The sequence below is a fragment of the Fusarium keratoplasticum genome, chromosome 4, assembly GCF_025433545.1.
Source record: "Fusarium keratoplasticum isolate Fu6.1 chromosome 4, whole genome shotgun sequence".
In the NCBI taxonomy this organism is placed as follows: Eukaryota; Fungi; Ascomycota; class Sordariomycetes; order Hypocreales; family Nectriaceae; genus Fusarium; species Fusarium keratoplasticum.
In genome coordinates this window covers 1,103,731-1,124,281 of record NC_070532.1, presented here as the reverse complement: position 1 = coordinate 1,124,281, position 20,551 = coordinate 1,103,731, and the positions used below count along the sequence as shown (strand labels likewise).

Here is a 20,551-nt window from a genome sequence, read left to right as displayed (position 1 = left end):
TAGCGCTGCATAAAATCGCGGGGCCGAATAAGACGCCATGTTAGCTTGTCCTTTCCTAAAGATAATGAATTTTATATAATAAAAGAGCTCTAAAATATTAATATTATTATGATCTATCTTTTGTTATTTTATGATAGTTTGAATAATTTTGTTTCTTATTCTGAAGAAGAATTAGGTAACCCTCTGTGATGCTCAAACATTCCCCTCGTTTGCGAAGTGCTTCCTCCGCCGAAGAATTACGGTATGGGGCCTTCATTTTCCCCCACACTAGGGCGCCATGTTCGGCGGGTACCTCAGATAAACACCCAGTGCGCGCAAGGCCAAAAGTACCGCCCTATCGCGCGAGAAGGTACCGGGCACGCCGGGTTTCCTGCACAAGGAACGGGATTGCACTTGCGACTGCAGAACACGGCAGTCACCGCCCGCCTTCCCGTCATCCACCATCCAGCGCCCTCCATTTTCCCCCTCCCCACCCACACACTCCATCCACTTCTCACGCATTCCCATCCGTTCTTCCTTCTGCCATATCCCATACTTTACTTCTGCATCCCTCGCTTTTTCCCCCTTGTCAAGCGATAGCCATCTTCCCCTTTTTCTACTCGACGCGATCCGGCCTCGAAATCCGCCCCGACTTCGATACAGCTTCATCCGCCTATTTCGCCACGCCCTTGACTCGACAAGGAGCTCTGCCAAGGACGATACAACCGCGAGCCTGAATATCCACCCCCGCGCATCGACTGTCTACGCCTATCCACCCGGCGCCAGTTGCCTCTCTTTTTCTCTCGGCCTTTCGCTCTCTCCGGTCGGGTCCACTACGCCAGTCTCAACTCGACCCGTCTAGATCTGTCTCGACCTGATCGACGACTTGTTCTTCCACTTCAAGATCTCCGTGTCCCTCATTCCCGTTCGATTCTATCGACCCTGGTAATTACTCTTCCGGCAATACGATCCCATCACCCGGCGAACAGCTTCGCGAACTCCCCGAGTCGACCCAGGCATCCCCTCGATCGCGATACAAGATACATCCGTCCGCCCATCACTCTTGAGCGCCTGGCCAGGCCGTCCCGCCAGATGCTGTCGCTATGGATGGCTTCTACCCTCCCAACCAGCTGCATCAGCAGCAGCAGCCCCATCAGCAACAGTACCAACAAGCGCAACCGCAGGGTCAGCAGAACCAGCAGAATCAGATGCCCCCCGGCATGGTGCCCGACCCCTCTCTCATGTCTGGAGGGGAGTCGCTCGACGACATCATAATCGACAACCAGAATGAGCTATATCGTCGACGGAGCATGCCTCAAGCCTACGCATACCCCATGAGCCAATTCCAGATTCCTCAACAGCAGCACCAGGGGCAGAGGCGGATGTCCTCGGTGGGTGCCGGCGATATGATGACCTTTGGAGCCGACAACGGCGACCTCAATTCCTTTCAGTTCAACCAGCCGATGAATGCCGGCTTCCCCACCATTAATACATCCCTCGCCATGTCTGACCAGATGGGCAACTACATGGCGGACCCTAATGAGTATTCAGCCATTTCCCCCGATATGATGGGATCCATGATCCCTTCCACATTCGCCAACATGAGTGTCGGTCCAGTGGGGGCGCCGATGCCAAACAACGGTGCGTCCATGAACTTGTACTCACCAGCCGGGAATCCCATGGCGAGTCAGTTTCCTCAAGGACAGCTAAATCCCCAGGTCGGGAACGACTTCTCAATGGATCTCACTACGGATGATGGTTCAATCAATGTACCTCAAAATGCCGTTCCCACAACGAACCCAGGTCCCGCCCCCGTGATAACCGACATGGAGACGATAGATGAACCCAACGACAACATGCTCCAGACTTTCAACTCAGGGGTAGCCGATACGAACCAGAACCTCGCATCACTTTCTCGTCAGGTCTCAACAGCTTCTGGTTCCGTCGTCTCTCCTCCCCAAGCGCAATCCCACAGTACCATTACCTCGTCCTCTATCACCCACCCAACCAGCACTTCTGTCGCGACGACACCCACAAACGCCGGTACCCCTCGAGACTCGAAAGAGAAGACTGTGTACTCCAAGAGTGGGTTTGACATGCTCAAAGCCCTCTGGCTGGTTGCAACACGCAAAGATCCCAGAATTCAACTGGGTGCGGTGGATATGTCGTGCGCTTTTGTCGTCTGCGATGTCACCATGAACGATTGCCCCATTATCTACGTTTCCGACAACTTCCAGAATCTCACAGGGTACAGCCGCCATGAGATTGTTGGTCAGAACTGTCGATTTCTTCAAGCTCCGGATGGCAAAGTCGAAGCGGGCTCCAAGCGCGAGTTTGTGGACGATGGCGCCGTGTACAACTTGAAGAAGATGATCCACGAGGGTAAGGAGGTCCAGCAGAGTCTTATCAACTATCGCAAGGGCGGAAAGCCCTTCCTGAATCTCTTAACCATGATTCCCATCCCCTGGGACACAGACGAAATCAGGTACTTTATCGGATTCCAGATCGATCTCGTCGAATGCCCCGATGCGATTGCCTCGAACCAGGAGCTTGGAGGTGTGAAGGTGAACTACAAGCACAGCGACATCGGTCAGTACATCTGGACGCCACCACAGTCGAGCCAGTGGGAACCCGAGAACGGACAGACGCTCGGCGTGGACGACGTTTCGACGCTATTGCAGCAGTTCAGCCCCAAAGGCCTTCCCTCAGACTGGCACAAACAGTCGTGGGATAAGATGCTCCTCGAGAACACCGATGATGTCGTACATGTCCTTTCGCTCAAGGGCCTCTTCCTTTATCTATCACCCGCCTGCAAACGAGTCCTCGAATACGATGCTGCGGATCTTGTTGGCAACTCACTCTCGACGATCTGCCATCCATCCGACATTGTTCCCGTTACACGCGAGCTGAAAGATACGACTTCTGGCAACCCCGTGAATATTGTTTTCCGGATTCGCAGAAAGAACAGCGGCTACACATGGTTTGAGAGTCACGGATCGCTTTTCATCGAACAAGGCAAGGGTCGAAAGTGCATCATCTTGGTGGGACGCAAGCGACCCGTGTTCGCGCTCAGCCGCCGCAATCTTGAGGCAAACGGAGGCATTGGTGATAGTGAACTTTGGACGAAGCTCTCGACCTCAGGTCTCTTCTTGTTCGTTTCATCCAATATTCGGTCTCTCCTGGATCTTCAGCCAGAAAGCCTTGTGGGGACGAGTATCCAGGACCTCATGCGAAAGGAATCACGGCCTGAATTTGGACGAACCATTGAGAAAGCAAGACGTGGAAAGATTGTCACATGCAAGCACGAGGTTCAGAATCGCAGGGGCCAGGTGTTGCAGGCCCAGACTACTCTTTACCCCGGAGATGCCTCTGAGGGCCAGAAGCCATCTTTCTTGCTTGCGCAGACAAAGCTTCTCAAGGCCTCGTCGCGCAACATCGCTCCCGCAAGCGCCTCGGGCTCCAGATCGATAGCGGCGACTCCAAGGTCAGATAACCAAGCTGGCCATCAGGGATCAGGCTTTGTCTCGCAACCTGCTGGTGGTGCTTTGGCACCTGGCACTCAGGATGCAGCCTTGGCTTCCGACGACAACATTTTCGACGAACTGAGAACCACCAAATGCTCTAGCTGGCAGTTTGAGTTGAGGCAGATGGAAAAGGTCAACCGCATCCTGGCCGAGGAACTTGGTGGGCTGCTCTCGAACAAGAAGAAGCGTAAGAGAAGAAAGGGCGTCGGCAACATTGTTCGAGACTGTGCCAACTGCCACACAAGAAACACGCCTGAGTGGCGTAGAGGACCCAGCGGTCAGAGAGATCTCTGCAACAGCTGTGGTCTCAGATGGGCTAAGCAGGTAAGTTGCAAAGCTGCCGGTCACCTGTGACGATGCTCACTGCATGATAGACTGGCCGGGTCTCTCCGCGCAATTCTTCGCGAGGCGGCAACACTGCCAACGGTGATGCTCGAAGCAAAAAGTCCAACTCGCCATCGTCGCCACTACACAAGGAGATTACCGCCGAGACGCCTAACGCACGAGCTGGCAATGGTGAAGGTGCAATCAACCCTTCGCAACTCACGAAGCAGAAGATCGACAATGGAACTGCTGCGCCCAGCGGCGCCCCTTCAGCTACCGGTGTGAAGCCATTGGCTGTGATGCCACCGCTGAGTCACTCATCAATGCTACCTGCCGGGCAAGCCTCGTCGATGGTGTCGATCCAAGAGGAACGCGAGACGAGTCAACCCTGATCGATGAGCGCAACCCTTTCTTTTCTCTTCATCTTTTTGTCCCTCAAAGTCGCGATCTGATCATGGAGCTTTCGGAGCCGGGTGTCTTGATTACACGGCATTATGATACCCGCTATTACTTTTCTTCTCGCCTACCCTCGCTCGAAACAGCCCTTGCTCCGAGGATGGCTGCAGGGAACGGCAAGATAGTTGTCACAATATCGACTATGGAACTCAGAAGACGGCGCTGAGCCGTCCTTGTCTGATCTTTATTTGGGGAGGGGAACTGATATACCCCATGGTGCGAGCGGCCTGGAATTTCGGAAATGGGAATAGACACGAATATACCACATATACGAGGCGTTTGGGATGAATACTTTGGACGCAACTGGGACTTTGCTGGAGCCCCTACAGCTTTACGGCCTCGCCATTTCACCACCTATCCTATGGGCACAACTCGACAACTGTGGCAACGAAGCCTGAAGGACGGATCGACAAGCGGTTAACACTACTTCCCTTGATCAGTCTTCGCATGTATTTGATGAGAATATCGGGCTAGCGTGGAGTTGTGTTGGGTCATGTTGGGTTTCACACACAACCATGTGTGGGAATGTCGAAATCATTGTTGGAGGAGTATGAGGCTCATGTACTATAGATGAGGGGAACAGCAAAGTAGTCTCAGTTATGAAATACGAAACGAACACGATTTGTCCACCGTTGGCTACCACCATAGGGTCAACATGTGAGCCATCTGGACGGGCTTCAGACATGATCAATCGCTCTGACATACATGGTCCTCGAAACCTTTCAACCATGGCAGAGTAGTAACATCAGGCGTTAGAAAACCTTTGATATCTCACTTCGCGACGCGGGTGCATGACTACACTTGGCTATCGATTGGCAGTGATTCACTATCAAAAGAGATCACTCACACCGCAAGCAGCCGCTCACCTACGATAGAAATTATGCGGCAAACTCAGCGGTGGTTCACTTGCCAGACGTGCTCTAGTAACTTGGAATATGAAGTGACAGTGATTCACTGTCATGAGGGCATCTCGCTTCTCTCTTTTGTTCTGCGCAACACTCGAGTCAATCTTTCTCAATCGTCACTATTACCTTCATAGCTGCTTCTCTTTGACCTTCATCCTCTACTGCCACGACCGAAGAGACTGCACGCTTTGCCCTAGGGCACTTCAATCACGATGGCCGAGCGTCATCCACGTCGCGGCGTACTGGACCTGCCGCACAATATCCACATCATCATCAGCGGGTTGGTGGATGCTACAAGGCGCAAAAGGTTTGGTCAACGCTGAAAGCGGTCAATTTCAAGGAGGCCATGGTTTACAGGGAAATGGTGGTTTCAGCTATCCAAACTTCTAATACGGGTTAGATGAGTAGCTACAGTAGTAGAGGCTCTACAAGAATTGTTTCTACCGCTCAGGGGGTGAAGCCTCGTACGTCAACCCATCATGCGACCATCCTCTTCCCGGTTATTGCGACACCTCTTCGGGGTCAGGAGTTCACCATCACATGCCGCCCCTGACGTATCCATCATTCACTACGATTGTAACAATGTCTCTTTGCAGTGCCGGTGTTTATGAGGAGAGGGGCCTTGAGCGAGAGTCACGATCTCGGTTGTTCAAGGCAGTGGTCCAGGGTAGCCTGGAAGGTTTGAACAAGAGATATTAACCTCGACTTCTTCAACTGCAAGGATAAATTTGCTATAAATTATACTAAAATAATCATAAGCATATCGTAAATTAATATAAGTTTCAGGAGTGAAAACTTATAATCTTTTATTTTTAGTTTATTGATTCTCCCTTAAAAGCTCTGAATATCTGCTTACTTCACGCGCAGGCCTAGTTGAGCCTCTTGTCCTATGTGCGCGTCGCGTTGAGTACGGCACAAGAGAGTGTGTGTGAGCTATCAGACTCCTTCTCGAAGCATTGGCTTAAAAGAACTGGCATCGCTCGTCATGTTGTCTCTCCACGTTCGCTCTCGCTTGCTTTGCAATCGATGAGGCTAGCTTCAACGAGAGCCAGCTCGTGTCTTATATATAGACATTATACTCCTGGTTAGGTGACTGGAGTGCCAAAAGGCTTGCCCAATCGCGCTGACGATGTCCTTCTCCTGGTCGCTCCATGAGACACCGGCCTGTGAATTCGTTCACAAGCTCGGGTTTGACGAACTCTCTGACTATCAGTTCCTCCTTCGGAGCAGAGACGGATGAGCCATCTCTGACTTCGGTCGGGTTGCCCTGTGTCGTAGCCCCACAGTAGGACATTGACTGCAAAGTCTCTGGTAATTCTCATAGTTGGACACTGGTATGAGGGTTGAGTATATAGGGGTGGCACTTCGTAGTCGAGGCGAGGTTGATAGAGGGGCGACAATGAAGAGAGAATACAAGGCTTAGAATGGTATATAGTTAGACCAACCCGGGAGGCGTTAGGATATATTCGTAGAACTGGACGAAGTAGGGGGTTCGGGTGATTCTGCAAGTTATCGAGCCGTCTCTCCTGAGATCTGGATACCTTTACCGCTACTCGAAGCTAGGTCTCCGACTGAGATGTTTCCCATTTCTTCATCCATTTCATATCCCATCGTTAGTCAGACGCCCCGAAAGGGATTAAATCGCTAGATCAAGGAACGTGTGTAGGTCTCCTTGAACCCCCAGAACAACAATACACCAAGTCGTCCCAAGCTATTCCCCAGTCTTTGATTGACACAAACTTCGCGAGGTGCGTCGCAGGTCGTGGAACCTCCCGGCGTCAGGAATCGCACCGACCACACCAATGTTGTGTGCTTCCAACACAAGCTCCTTCAGACGGGGCATTCCCACAAGAACGGAACCAACTTGCCCAATGGTTTCTAGGTCCTGCACCCCCGGGCCCGTGGTTGGCTCCAGCGATGTTCAGCCTCCATGAACTTCTTCAGGATGTCGAGTGTGAAGACAATGAGGTTGGAAATAGCCATCTATAATTTGTCAAACTCGGGTCGCTGGCTCAAGAGAGCCTTGGTGTTCCCTGGTGTCGCTCATGAGATATATATAGTATAGGAGCATTAACTTCCGGCTCCCAGTACAATCCAAACTCGTCTTCCTTTTATATAGTTAACAGACTGTCAAGGGTTACTCGAATCCACAGGAAGAAGTGGGTGGAGGCTGGGAGGGCCTGTCCAGACAACGCTTTCATCCTTGTCTAGGTCTCTGGAGCTGATGGATTGGCGCTGTCGTAGAGATGAAGGTCGGGAACCGCCGGTGAGCTCAAACACATCATAGGTCAGTATGCCTTTGATAGGTGCAGGTTCCATTTCCCTGCTCTTTTCCAGGTGGTGCCGGTAACTGCATTGTCCGCATCATCGGGTCTTGCAGCAGATGTCGGTCTGAGTTCGCTAGGTAGAGAGGCATCCCCGGCACTGCCATGAAATGCAATACAGAAATCGCCAGAGTCGGCCACAGGTAAATGAAAACTGGTCCAGTTCTTCTTCTTGAAACGCTCGAGCAAACGCCAGCAAGGCGTGAACCGCCCATCTCGCCCTATCACTGGCGCGCCGTTCTTCTATAACCCGCTTCACCTCCTCCCAAAGCGCCTAGCTCTCTAAGCAATCGAGTATCCCAGTCTGCCGGAGGCATGGCGATTTCGGTGGAGTTCGATTGAGGGGGCTGGTAGAAGATGTATCGTGAAGAGAGTCAGATAAGGCCCTCTCCAATGGTCGACCATGGCTCTGGTTTGGGTTGCGCAGGAAACCCGATCTTGGCCAGGAAGTGACGAACAAGAATGTATATATGATTGGGACCTAGAAGCTTGAAGGAAGAGAAATGAAGGATATATATAATTAGGATGGGGGGTAATTGCAGACCCGATCGGAGCGAGAAAGCTCGGCGATTTGTCAAACACATCGTCGTTTCAAAGGCATAGGATATTCCACATGTGAAGGAAAGATCTGCCTCAAGGCAATACACGCAGTTGTCCAGCAATGTCACTCCATGTGTTGTGGAGTAGAGTCGCTGTGAGCATAAATGCATATTCGTACCGCAAATCCTGGACGGCTTGGCTCATGGACCGGAACACGTTCTTTACATCTTGAGACTCATCGAAGATCAGGGCACTGAACCCAGCCCCGGAAATGTGAGCGTGGGGCGAGCTTCAGTCAGTCCCCCTTTACGCCTCCATTGTTGTGAATGGAGGGCCATCAGGAGGTTCGGGTTTTCCGACCAACCTTTGGCTCCTAATATGCCATGGCAAGTTAGACATGGTGAACGGGCCCATTACGGCATAAGAGTTAGTTAATAACTTGCCAGGCGGTATATAAAGATGCCATGCCGAAATATATATAATCAAGAGGGCCCTCCTTGTTGTTCTGGGAGCTCACTCCTATAAAGTAGTGTTGCTGTTCGAACCCCTAGCGGGACACTCAGCCAGCATCAACTGAAATCCCGAGTTGGCCGACAGAGCTCCCGAGGCTTTGTGTGCGCTAAGAGCCACGTGCTTTCTATAAGATGTAATGGGACTAGGCGCAGTAGATTCTGCGCCCGCCAAGTTGGGCATTTGAGCCTTCTTCTCTTGCAACGGTGCAGAAAGAGCCATGTCTCTGGTATGATGGTCAAAGAGGATGGACTTGCTAACCGGAACCAAAGGCGGAGGGGTTCGACCTTGTTTCTAGAAAGTAACCGTTATAATGTAGTATATGTAAGATGAAGTGTTGTTGATGTGGGTTGAAATGGGATGAAGGGAGAAGGAGATGGGGGATAACTCTGGTATAAATACTTTTCAGAAAGCAGGATGAGTAAGGCAGAGGCTGCGTAGTGAATTTCCATGCCAAGCAGGGAATTAATTTTGCTTGGACATCGACCTTATGTTGCGTACAAACCACATGGCAAACAAAGACGTGCTTCGTCCATGACAAGTAATTATTATCGTGTATGCCCTGGAATCATGAACCATCACCAAGGAAATTGGAAAAGCAAGCTATCTTGACACCCACTTTTTTGTATTGAGCAACTAACTATTTGATCAAACTCAGCACGATTGCTTGTTGTTGTTGTTGTTATCCTTCTGAAGATCAGATGCCCAAAGAGGCCCAGACCAGCACTCACCCGAAGCCATCCGCTTCAGCGTTGCCGATCTACTCATCCCCATCATCTCCCGCAGTGCTTCTTCCTCCCTCGGCATCCATCCGCTCTGAAACTGCCTGAATGGAAACGTCCAGGAACTCAACCAAGTCTTCCAAGTCCCCCAGCACAAAGGTAACTTTCATGTGGGAACGGACATGGAACTGCTGGGCCCAGTCGCTCAAGACCCCCTGGAACTTCTTCGGGCCATCGCAGGCAGTGAGTTCCGATCGCATAGCGCTTGGGTCTCTCAGCTCTACACCCACAGCCGGGAGGCCAAGTGTCTCCAACATCGTCTTGGTTCTGTCGACGTTGGACGCCATGAGGGCTCGGAACTTCTTGAGGAAAGCCTGTAGGGCAGGGAGCTTCATTTCCGTGTCGATCGTAAGTCCAGAACGGCGAGGGGGGGTGTGCTTCTCCACAGTACGCCAGTATGCTTGCATCATGTACAAGCCTCGAATACCCTTGCTGTAAAGAACAACATCATTGAACAAGGAGCAGAAATTGACGATGAATTGCTGGTACTGAGGCTCAGTGACGGCATACTCACCAAGGTCTCCCTCTCGCAAGCCTCGTGCAACCTCCATGAGCGCCGGCGCGTCGACTTTGGGTGATGGCATACCCGGAAGACCAGAAGGGGATAACTCCTTTCACAAGGAATGCACCGTTAGCATATAAAGCTTTTTGGGGAGAGGGCATTCATGAAACTTACTGCATAGGCTGCAGCTGCGGCTTCAGCTTTGTCCATATCAAAGCTGTCAGGGGAGTGAAAGAGTGCCCTGATACGGTCGAAGAGGTCCTTCTTGCGCTGCGCGTCGGCCATTTCATCGCCAGCACGAGCTTGATCCACGATCCGAATGATTCGATCAATGAAGATAGGATTCTTGGTGCGCGTGAACATGGACATGTTCAGGATCAGGTCTGAAACAGCAACCCGGAGCTTGTCAGCCTCGGGCTTCTAACCCAAGGGAGACCCAGTGCTCTGAGGGCTGGCTCGTGGACGCTCCATCAGCTGCGTGTTGGGAGCAGGATCTCCGGTGTTGTTCATGGTGCCGACTTGTATGGGCTGTATCGCAAAGGTAGAAGCTTAGTAAGGGGAGGGCAGAGTCGCAAGAGAAGTTGCAGGAGTTGGTGATGTGAGCCACGTCACCAGGGCAAAGGTTGACGAGGCGTGAGAGAAAAGAAAGAGAAAGAAAGGATGAGAAGAATGAGGGAAGAAGATATTTTATAACCGAGTCCGACCGTGAGTAAACGAAGCCTCAGGCTCATGTCCCGTGATCCTAAGTCTTAGGATGAGGTTCGCATCTTCTAGAGTCCATCCGTCATGGCTACCCTGGACTCTCGTCCCAATCGAACAAGAACCTGAGTAAACCGATCGAGTAATCTGGGTCTTAGAATTCGAGCATTTCGATCCATGTATGGGAGTGGTTGCATGATGGGTTGAGGTATGAGGCTTTGCTCGGCTTTAACCCCTGAGCGGTAGAAACTCAAAATAACAAGCGGGCACGGCCTGATAAGCTTGATAGAATTCGTACAACTGGACCGGTTGCATATGTAAGGATAAATCAGTCAAATTAGTCCAAGATCAGCTGCTATATACCCTCTATCTAAAGCTCGTCCTTTGTATGCGTTTCCTCCTCTAGCTTCCGGCTCTTGCTATTCTTCTCCTCGGCACCCTTGCGTCGCTGATCCAGGGCTGCAATCTCATCATCGTAGACGGTCCACTCAGGGACTTGTCTTCTCGCTCGGTCGAGCTTGGGCTCCTTGGTCTGTGGGTTGTTGCACAGGTCGATAGTGCGGGCCGAGGCGAGACTCTCGTCGCTACACCACGTCTCGCACCAGAGCCACTCCTGGGGAAGACTGTGGATGGGGATGGTGAACTGCATGTTATTGGGCAGATCCTGGTCCAGGTTGGACAAGCTGTTGGGGTCGGCCGAGAGGGTGTGGTACTGCTGCCTGAGACGGTCTCCAGCCGCGAGCTGGCGGAAGCGGTGCAGATCAACGACATAGAGGGCCGAGATGTGATAGGGGAGACCACGGAGGTAGTTTGCCCAGTAGCCCTGCTTCCAGAACCGGAAGCCCTCCATCTCTGTGCGCGAGTCGCACATGGGTGTGAACCCGTACGGCGCGCCCTTGAGGTCGTGGTTCACAAGGTCAATCATGTCGGTGCGGACGATTTGGTCCGCGTCCACGAAGATGACCTTGTCGAGTGACAGCGGGAACAGCACGTCGAGGAAGAGGATCTTGTAACCCCAGATCTCACGCTGCTTCTCCTTTTGCTGACGAAGCCAGTGAGGCCACTTGTATGTCACCATCTCGTACTTGAACCCATACTCGGCTGCCATGTGCGGGATAAAGTCCTTGAACGATGGCGAGAGGAACTGCTCAATGAACCAGAACTTGACGGTGTGCTTGGTGTTGCGCATGACGGAAACCATCATGATGTTGAGCATACGCTCGTAGAGGTGGCCGCTGGCGACACTGAAGATGTTGATCTCGGCGTGTTCTTGTGCCGAAATCTCCTTGTGCGTCTTGGATGCACCAAGGAGACTCTCGGCGAACTTGAGGCCCTTTGCAACAATGCCCTTGTCTTCATCATCAGTTGTTGCGAGGACATCGGCTTCTCCCATGCCCGGCTTTCGTTCGAGTCGTGGGTACAGTGTGGTACCCTTAAAGTCCATGAGCGCAACCTCGGTACCTTCATCTCCAGGGACAGCAGAGTAGCCCTGGGCACCGACACTCTCAATGGTAAAGATGTCAGCACTGCGGCCCTCCTTGAGCTGAATGTTGTAGTAACCAGGGTTCGCCTTGAACTGGAAGTATCCAAGGTTGGCCATGATGATGGTATCGGTGACGAGGGGGTCCTTCTCTGTTGCCAAGACCAGCTGAGCTCCACGGGGAGCGCCTCGCTTGCCATCCCTGGAGTGGCCCTCAATGAGGATGTTCTCCAACTCGTATGTCGCGTCCACGTCGGCCTTGACGGAGCTGAGCTTGATGTTGTCGAGATCGTGGACAGAGGCCTTGGGAGCCACAAGCCAAGCTGGGGGGACATCCATGCCGGCTGTGAGAAGAGCCTCGGAGGGAAGGCCCTTGAAAACAGCCTTCGGGCCCTCGACGTGGCCATCCTTATCGAAAGAGGGGGTTGAGTTGAGAACATAGCGGAAGAAACGCTTGATAGGGAGCTCTGATACAACCTCCTTCGGGTTGATGATCAGCTTCAGGTACACACCATCCAGCTCGGACAGGACCTTGAGGATCGGAGCCCACTTCTGGCCTTGTTCACTGGTGGGGTTCAAGAGACCAGCAATATGGATGCTGGCAGTCTCTGGGTTGCCAATTTCAATCGCAGTATGGGTCGAGTTCCACGTGCTATAGAGCGTAGTTCGAACGGACGGAGCAGACTCAAAGATGCCTTCTGGAAGGTCAGAGATGGTAGAGAGCGCAGTGATGGAGGTGAGCTTTGCGGCGGCAACAGGGTCTGACAGCTTGTCGGCGAAACCGAGTTCCTCGATGGCAGCATAAACAGGGAGAATTCTGTTTCGCTGCTCAAAGTCAAGGAGCTGCTGCAAGTCGTCCTCCTTGAACAAGACATTGGCTGGCAGAGGACCAACGACGCGGCCGTTAAGAAGGAGGGCCTTTGTTCCTGGCAAGATCTTGGCAGTAGAAAGGAAGTCAGCCAGCGCGTTGCCGAATCCATCATCTTCGCCTGTCCATGACGCCTCAAGAATGGCCTTGAGCTCATCCTTGCTCTCGATCTCGGCAAGTTTCGCCGCGTTGGTCTTGAATGCACCGTTGACAGCGTGTGCGTCAGCGGGCGATGAAGGGTTATGAACAAGTTCAAGTCGAATTCCCGGGTTGGCACGCTTGAAGTGAAGGGCAGAAACAAGAAGATCCTGACCATCTTCCGTGTTGAGGTCAGTGACAACAGTCAGAACAGCCCATGTCTCCTTTGTCGACTCAGCATTGGCCTCGAGAACAGCAACGTTGCTGAATAGGTCAGCATGATCGGTGTAGAGCTTGTTGACATCGAGAACGCGGAGAGATTTATCATCATCGGGGAAGATGTAAGTGTTCCTCTTGGCAAGCGCCTTGTTCAAGAAGACACCGGGAACCCAACTCTCCTCGTCGATCTCCCCAAGGTAGACGGCCTTCTGGATGACCTGCGTGTCTTCGGTCAACCGTTGGCCCATCGCCTGCACCCAGTTCTTTTCGCGTGGGATAGCCAAGCCATCGACGAATACGGGGCGCACCGTCGTGTCTGCGTTGAGTCGGCTGGCCCAGACATGCGCTGCCTTGATCTTTTGCGTGTAAGATTCGGCTTCAAGAACCTCATCCAAAGTCATCTTGGTAGTTTCGGGCAGTGGCTCGCGTCCCTCAATGGCCTTGGCAAAGGCCTTCTTGTCCACACCAGTCTTGGAACCCTCCTCGCACTCTGAAAGATATGCGACCAGAGACTCGAGACCAAAAGTTTCCATCAAGTGATAGGCAATCTTGCCTGCCGCAACAGCTGCAGGTGTGGATGTCAGGGGGGCAATACCAAAGCGGATGGTGAGACCGCGCTGCATGAACTGTGCCAGCTGGCCAAATGCCCTCACGTCCTGAAGATTGGTAAAATCGACAGGCGCAATAATGTGGAAGAGGTTGAGAGCCACCTGAGGAAGCTGGCCGGGGTAAGTGCGTCGAAGAAGCTAAAACATGATGAGTGACAGTCCTTGCTAGGGGATGTTATACATACCGCCTTCAGTTCCTTCGGGAGCTCCGCATATTGGCTATCCTTCTCGAGATCGTTGAGCCAAATAAAGACCTTGCCATCTTCGCTTCTATCTGTCCAGTCGAATCTGGTAGGCTCGTCATCTGCTTTGGCGTTGGCGATCTCTGAGTGTCCAAGTAACGAAACAGCCTGTTGGCCATTGAAGCCAAGTGCACGAACACCATTGATCAGCTTGCGCTCGCGTCGGATCATATCGATAAGGTTGAACGGTTCGATTTGGCGCTCAATGAGCTGAACTCCGTTCATCCACAGGAAGTTGATGCCGGTGGGAACGCCGGCTGCAACATTCTTCTGCTGTTCCTCTTTAAACTCCTTGGAAACCTCATGGGCAATGATCGACCTAGAAAACTTGGGAAAGTCCTGCGTCGCCTTGACTAGGGTCTCGAACGGATTCTCGCTCTTCAGGATGAACGACGCAGTCTTCAGGCCCAAGGATGCCAGCTCCGAGGTCGAAAGGGGCTTCAGATCAGCAACTTCCTCCTCTTCGTCAAGAACCACATCAGTAGCGACGGGCTTCTGCGTGGCATCTTTACCGGCTTCACGATCGTCAATAACAATGTAGTCGGTTCTCTTCAAGGCCAGCTCGACACCATAGCCACTGACAGGAAGAGGACTGCTCTGGGCGGTACTCCGACGGTATCGAAGTCGATAGGAGATGTCTCCTTGCTTGGCAGCCTTTGAAAGAGCTTCGTGAAAGGGGCCGAATGATTCAGACGTAGGGTCAGCATAGAGAACAGCGTCTTTGCCAATGCCTAGTACTCGATCAAAGGGCAACACATTGGTTTGCCTAGATCACATTAGAACCCGAGGAGGACGGAGCTCGCAGGCATATCACTCACTTGGATGACAGGTCACTCTCTGCCGCAACATCAAGCGTTGGCGAGCAGTACTTCTTGTTGTCGACCAGAGCCCAGCTCTGGCACTTGTCGTCGACATCCTCCTTTGTCGTAGGGTCGACAGCAGTTGAGTAGTATTGGTAATGCGCTTCGATTCGCGGCGCCGCAGATCGCAGGGAGAGAGCTAGCTTGAAGGTCGACAGAGCATCGGGGCTGGCAATATGGCCGTCTTGCTGTAGAACCTCGAGGAACTGATCGTAGAGCTCTGCGTCTGAGCTTGCTGATGCGAAATGGCCACTAGCGATCTTGTCAAGGAGTGGAAAGTACGAAGTCGAGTTTTCTCCGGCAGCCGTCTCCCTACAGTCTGTTAGCACTGCGACACAATGTGGTATGATCTGGATGCTTGGCATACAGAAGTTCAAGTAGATATGGCCCACGTGGAAAGGCAGCGTTCATGCCCACGTTGACAGCTGGAGATGCAGTCGCTAGAGAGGCCATGAGGGCCATCGCAAGCCCCCATGGCAGTTGAGAAAGGCGCAGCATGACTAGAACTGTCTCGGGCAGCGCATATGGTCGTCTTTGTTGGATCTACGCGAAGCTCGGAGCTTTGAGGCTCGCGATGGAGGGGCAAAGGACAGCTCTGAAGAGCTACCTCTATGGCAGACGTGGCGATTTCAAGAAATGATGCTGCAATCCTCAAAGACACAAGTTCAATAAATGATTCGGCTTTCTAAGCCTTCTCCGACTGCAGCAGGCTTTCAATTGCCCTGCAATGACAGCTCATTCATCGAGAATCAAGCTGACCTTCGGTTGTCAAGTGTCGTTGGATCTGGACAGCGTCACCAAAAGCAAGAGCTGCCCCAACTAGGCTTAGCGAGGTGCCCCGTCATGATGTGGCGCCTGTGGCTGTGGCAGTGACCGGACCCAGTGGCTTCTGGGCGTCGTATCGTGTCCCCTGCATTTGGCACGCCAGAACGTGAAGAGAGTTCTCTAACTCCTCTGAAATATTATCAATAAATTTCTAGAAATTTTATAAGACAATTTCATTATGCAAGACACTTCTATTTATTTCATTATACTCTATTGATTATGTTTAGGGGAGAATTAGATGATAGGTTTATCCTTGACCCGAGTGTCTGGCTTCAGGGGTCGGTGTCAAGCCACATTCAGGGAGCTTAACGAGCGGAACAATGGATGTTGCGGGTGGGTTTAGCCTCCCCAGCCATGAATGGCAGCCCACACTTTGGGACACGATTGCTTAAGCCTCCTAGGTAGGAGATCCCTCCACGGCCAGCATTCAACCACCACTATCCCTCCCTTTTCCCTCCTCACAACCTCCCCCTTCTCCACGCTCTGCTGGCCAGCTCGCTCCGACGATTGCGATCTAGCGACAAGCAAGCTGAGCAACTGCTTCCACCGACCGCTTCTTGGGCCCGTATTGTTCCACCCCTTAATGCTTGAAGCTGCGGCTTCACCTCCCCGCCAAGATGCAGTCCTCCCCGGGAATGTTGACCAAGGTATGAATGCGCGGCCATGAAGTGTCCGGGTCCAGATTGGCTAATTGTAATCGTTGCGCAGTTTGAGTCCAAGTCCTCTCGAGCAAAGGGCATTGCCTTCCACCCTAAGAGGTCAGTCGCTGACCGTCGCTGAACCGCATCGCAACCTCCAAGCTGACAAGTCACCATCAGACCATGGATCCTCGTGTCGCTACACTCTTCCACTATCCAGCTCTGGGATTACCGAATGGGAACATTGATTGATCGCTTCGAGGAACACGATGGCCCCGTCCGAGGTGTCGATTTCCACAAGACCCAGCCGCTCTTCGTCTCGGGCGGTGACGACTACAAGATCAAGGTCTGGTCCTACCAGACCAGGCGCTGCCTGTTCACCCTCAACGGCCATCTTGACTATGTCCGAACCGTCTTCTTCCACCACGAGCTTCCTTGGATCCTCTCAGCCTCGGATGACCAGACCATTCGGATATGGAACTGGCAGAACCGTTCATTGAGTAGGTTGCGTTGGCGCTTTGCCAAATGTTCTGAAATGCTGATGTGTCCATAGTCTGCACCATGACTGGTCACAACCACTATGCCATGTGCGCTCAGTTCCACCCCAAGGAAGACCTCGTCGTCTCGGCCTCTCTCGATCAGTCCGTCCGTGTTTGGGACATCTCCGGCCTCCGAAAGAAGCACTCTGCCCCCACTTCGATGTCCTTTGAAGACCAGATGGCGCGCGCCAACCAAAACCAGACCGACATGTTTGGCAACACCGACGCCGTTGTCAAGTTCGTCCTCGAGGGCCACGACCGAGGTGTCAACTGGGTCGCCTTCCATCCCACGATGCCCCTCATTGTGAGCGCTGGTGACGACCGCCTGGTCAAGCTCTGGCGCATGAGCGAGACCAAGGCTTGGGAGGTTGATACATGCCGAGGGCATTTCCAGAACGCTTCGGGATGTCTGTTCCACCCTCACCAAGACCTGATTCTGTCTGCTGGCGAGGATAAGACCATTCGTGTGTGGGATCTCAACAAGCGAACTGCCGTCCAGTCGTTCAAGCGAGAGAATGACCGTTTCTGGGTTATTGCTGCTCACCCCGAGATCAACCTGTTTGCTGCGGGTCACGACAATGGTGTCATGGTCTTCAAGCTGGAGCGTGAGCGCCCTGCCTCTGCTGTTCACCAGAACCAGCTGTTCTATGTCACCAAGGAGAAGCATGTCAAGTCCTACGATTTCCAGAAGAACATCGAGAGCCCTACCCTGCTGTCGCTCAAGAAGCTCGGTAGCGCCTGGGTTGCGCCCCGCACCCTATCCTACAACCCTGCGGAGCGATCTATCCTTGTCACCTCCCCCGCCGACGGAGGCTCCTATGAGCTGGTGAACCTCCCCAAGGATGGCTCGGGCGCTATCGAGCCGGCCGAGTCCAAGCGTGGCGCTGGCAACTCGGCCATCTTCGTGGCCCGCAACCGATTCGCTGTGCTCAACTCGGCCAACCAAACCATTGATATCAAGGACCTCTCCAACAACACGACCCGATCCTTCAAGCCTCCCGTTGGTACCACTGACATCTACTTTGGAGGCACCGGTAACCTGCTGATCATCACCCCGACCGCCGTCCACCTTTACGATATCCAGCAGAAGAAGAGCACCGGTGAGCTTGCCGTCAACGGTGTCAAGTATGTTGTGTGGTCCAACGATGGCCTCTACGCCGCCCTCCTGAGCAAGCACAATGTCACCATTGTTACCAAGACTCTCGAGCAGGTCAGCACCCTCCACGAGACGATTCGTATCAAGAGCGCCACCTGGGACGATGCCGGTGTCCTCCTCTACTCGACTCTTAACCACGTCAAGTACACTCTCCTGAACGGCGACAACGGTATTGTCCGAACCCTCGACCAGACCGTCTACCTGGTCAAGGTTAAGGGCCGCAACGTTTACTGCCTTGACCGAGCCGCCAAGCCCCGTATCCTGCAGATCGACCCTACCGAGTACCGATTCAAGCTGGCCCTTGTGAAGCGAAACTACGAGGAGATGCTTCACATCATCCGAAATTCCAGCCTTGTGGGACAGTCCATCATCTCATATCTTCAGAAGAAGGGCTACCCCGAAATTGCTCTGCAGTTTGTCCAGGACCCTACTACCCGATTCGACCTTGCCATTGAGTGCGGTAACCTTGACGTGGCTGTTGAGATGGCTAAGGAGCTTGACAAGCCCAAGTTCTGGACTCGCCTGAGCACCGAGGCCTTGGCACATGGCAACCATCAGGTCGTTGAGATGTGCTACCAGAAGCTGAAGCAGTTCGACAAGCTTTCCTTCCTGTACCTCGCTACTGGTGACCACTCTAAGCTTGCTCGAATGGCCAAGATTGCTGAGCACCGTGGTGACTTTACCTCGCGATTCCAGAACGCCGTTTATCTCGGCGAGGTTGAGGATCGCATTCAGATGTTCAAGGAGATTGACCTCTGTAAGTATCAAGCTAACTACCTATCTTGCATCTCACTAACTTTGTATTAGACCCTCTCGCGTATATGACCGCCAAGTCTCACGGCCTTGACGAGGAGTGCCAGGCCATCCTGGAGGCCACTGGTCTGACTGAGGAAGATCTCACAATGCCCACTCTGGGTGCTCCCCTGTCTACCCCTAAGCCTGTTGTGCCCACCTTCAAGGCCAACTGGCCCACCAAGGCCACTTCGCAATCCTTCTTCGAGAAGGCTCTTCTCGGACAGGTTGAGGGTCTTTCGCTTGAGGATGAGCCCGCTGCTGCCACCGGAGGCTTCGAGGATGCCCTGGAGGACGACTCTGCTGCCAAGCGTAACGTCTCATTGATCGATGATGACGATGAGGATGCTGCCGGCTGGGATATGGGCGATGACGATGTTCCTGAGGTTGACAGCGACTTCGTCAATGTCGAGAGTGCTGATGCTGGCGGCGCTGCCAGCAGTGAGGCTGACCTTTGGGCACGCAACTCGCCCCTGGCCGTGGATCACATTGCTGGCGGTTCGTTCGAGACTGCTATGCAGCTCCTGAACCGACAGGTCGGCGCCGTTGACTTTGCACCACTCAAGCCGCGATTCCTTGAAGTTTACTCGGCCTCCAGGACCTTCCTCCCCGCTTCCCAGGGCCTGTCACCCCTGGTGAACTATGTCCGCCGAACTCTGGATGAGACCGATCCCAGAAGGGTTCTGCCCATTATCCCTCGGGATTTGGAACACCTTGCCTCCAACGACCTGCAGGCAGGCTACGACTCGATGAAGTCCAACAGGCTGGATGCTGGTGTGAACATTTTCCGGGGCATCCTCCACTCTATCCTGGTCAACGCTGTTTCGAGCGAAGACGAGGTAGCTGAGGCTAAGAAGCTCATTGCTTCGGCAAGCGAGTACGCTGTTGCTATGGACATTGAGCTCTCGAGAAGACAACTGGGTTCCGCTGAGGTCGTAGCCAGTGACCCCGAGAAGCTTCAGAGAAGCCTTGAGCTGTCGGCATACTTCACGATCCCCAAGATCGAGGTGCCTCATCGACAGCTTGCCCTGCTTAGCGCCATGCAGCTGGCCATGCGCAACAGGAACTACAACTCTGCCCTGAGCTTTGCTAACCGCATCATTGCTAACGGTGGTGCCAGCAAGATTGTGGAGAACGTAAGTTGTCACTGCCTCTATTCAATGTGCCTTAGTTACTAACAACGTAAATAGGCCAGGAGAGCTAAGGCTCAGTGCGAGCGCAACCCTCATGATGCTGTCGAGATTGAGTTCGATCAGTTCGCTGAGTTTGACGTGTGCGCGGCCAGCCACACTCCCATCTACAGCGGTACAGCGTTCGAGGAGTGTGCCTTTGACGGCTCCAAGTACCACACCCAGTACAAGGGCACCGTGTGCCGGGTGTGCCAGGTTTGCGAGATTGGCAAGCATGGCAGCGGCTTGAAGCTATTCGCTTAAGCCTTTAAAGAGTAGAAGATTTAATGACTGGAGCGCAAGTTGGGACATGGAGTTTCGAGTCAACGATGCACAAAAGAAGCCAGGTGGACCGAAAGGGAACGTCTATGGTTTTCAAAAATGGTTGGACTTGGACGATAGGTTGGTAGAACGATGGCATAGGAGTCATGTCGTGTCTTTATAGCTGCAACTTAGCCTGAATTCATGCGAG

General features: G+C 52.9%; 3 protein-coding genes across 3 annotated transcripts; 2 read left to right on the top strand and 1 right to left on the bottom strand.

Annotated features, from left to right (window-relative positions):
- Window positions 1-1,082: 1,082 nt before the first annotated feature.
- On the top strand, window positions 1,083-4,219 carry NCS57_00544200 (uncharacterized protein; the record flags this gene model as incomplete). The annotated part of the gene is made up of 2 exons (XM_053055361.1): window positions 1,083-3,827; window positions 3,878-4,219. The coding sequence occupies 2 exons, from the start codon at window positions 1,083-1,085 to the stop codon at window positions 4,217-4,219; spliced, it is 3,087 nt and encodes a 1,028-aa protein (XP_052914316.1).
- A 6,696-nt stretch (window positions 4,220-10,915) lies between these two features.
- On the bottom strand, window positions 10,916-15,458 carry NCS57_00544100 (uncharacterized protein; the record flags this gene model as incomplete). Its single annotated transcript, XM_053055360.1, has 4 exons — window positions 10,916-13,996; window positions 14,044-14,866; window positions 14,919-15,272; window positions 15,328-15,458. 4 exons carry the CDS (start codon window positions 15,456-15,458, stop codon window positions 10,916-10,918), a joined length of 4,389 nt encoding a protein of 1,462 aa, XP_052914315.1.
- Window positions 15,459-16,402: 944 nt separating this feature from the next.
- On the top strand, window positions 16,403-20,343 carry NCS57_00544000 (Coatomer subunit alpha; the record flags this gene model as incomplete). The annotated part of the gene is made up of 6 exons (XM_053055359.1): window positions 16,403-16,432; window positions 16,494-16,543; window positions 16,604-16,923; window positions 16,977-18,875; window positions 18,926-20,046; window positions 20,101-20,343. 6 exons carry the CDS (start codon window positions 16,403-16,405, stop codon window positions 20,341-20,343), a joined length of 3,663 nt encoding a protein of 1,220 aa, XP_052914314.1.
- Window positions 20,344-20,551: the final 208 nt, after the last annotated feature.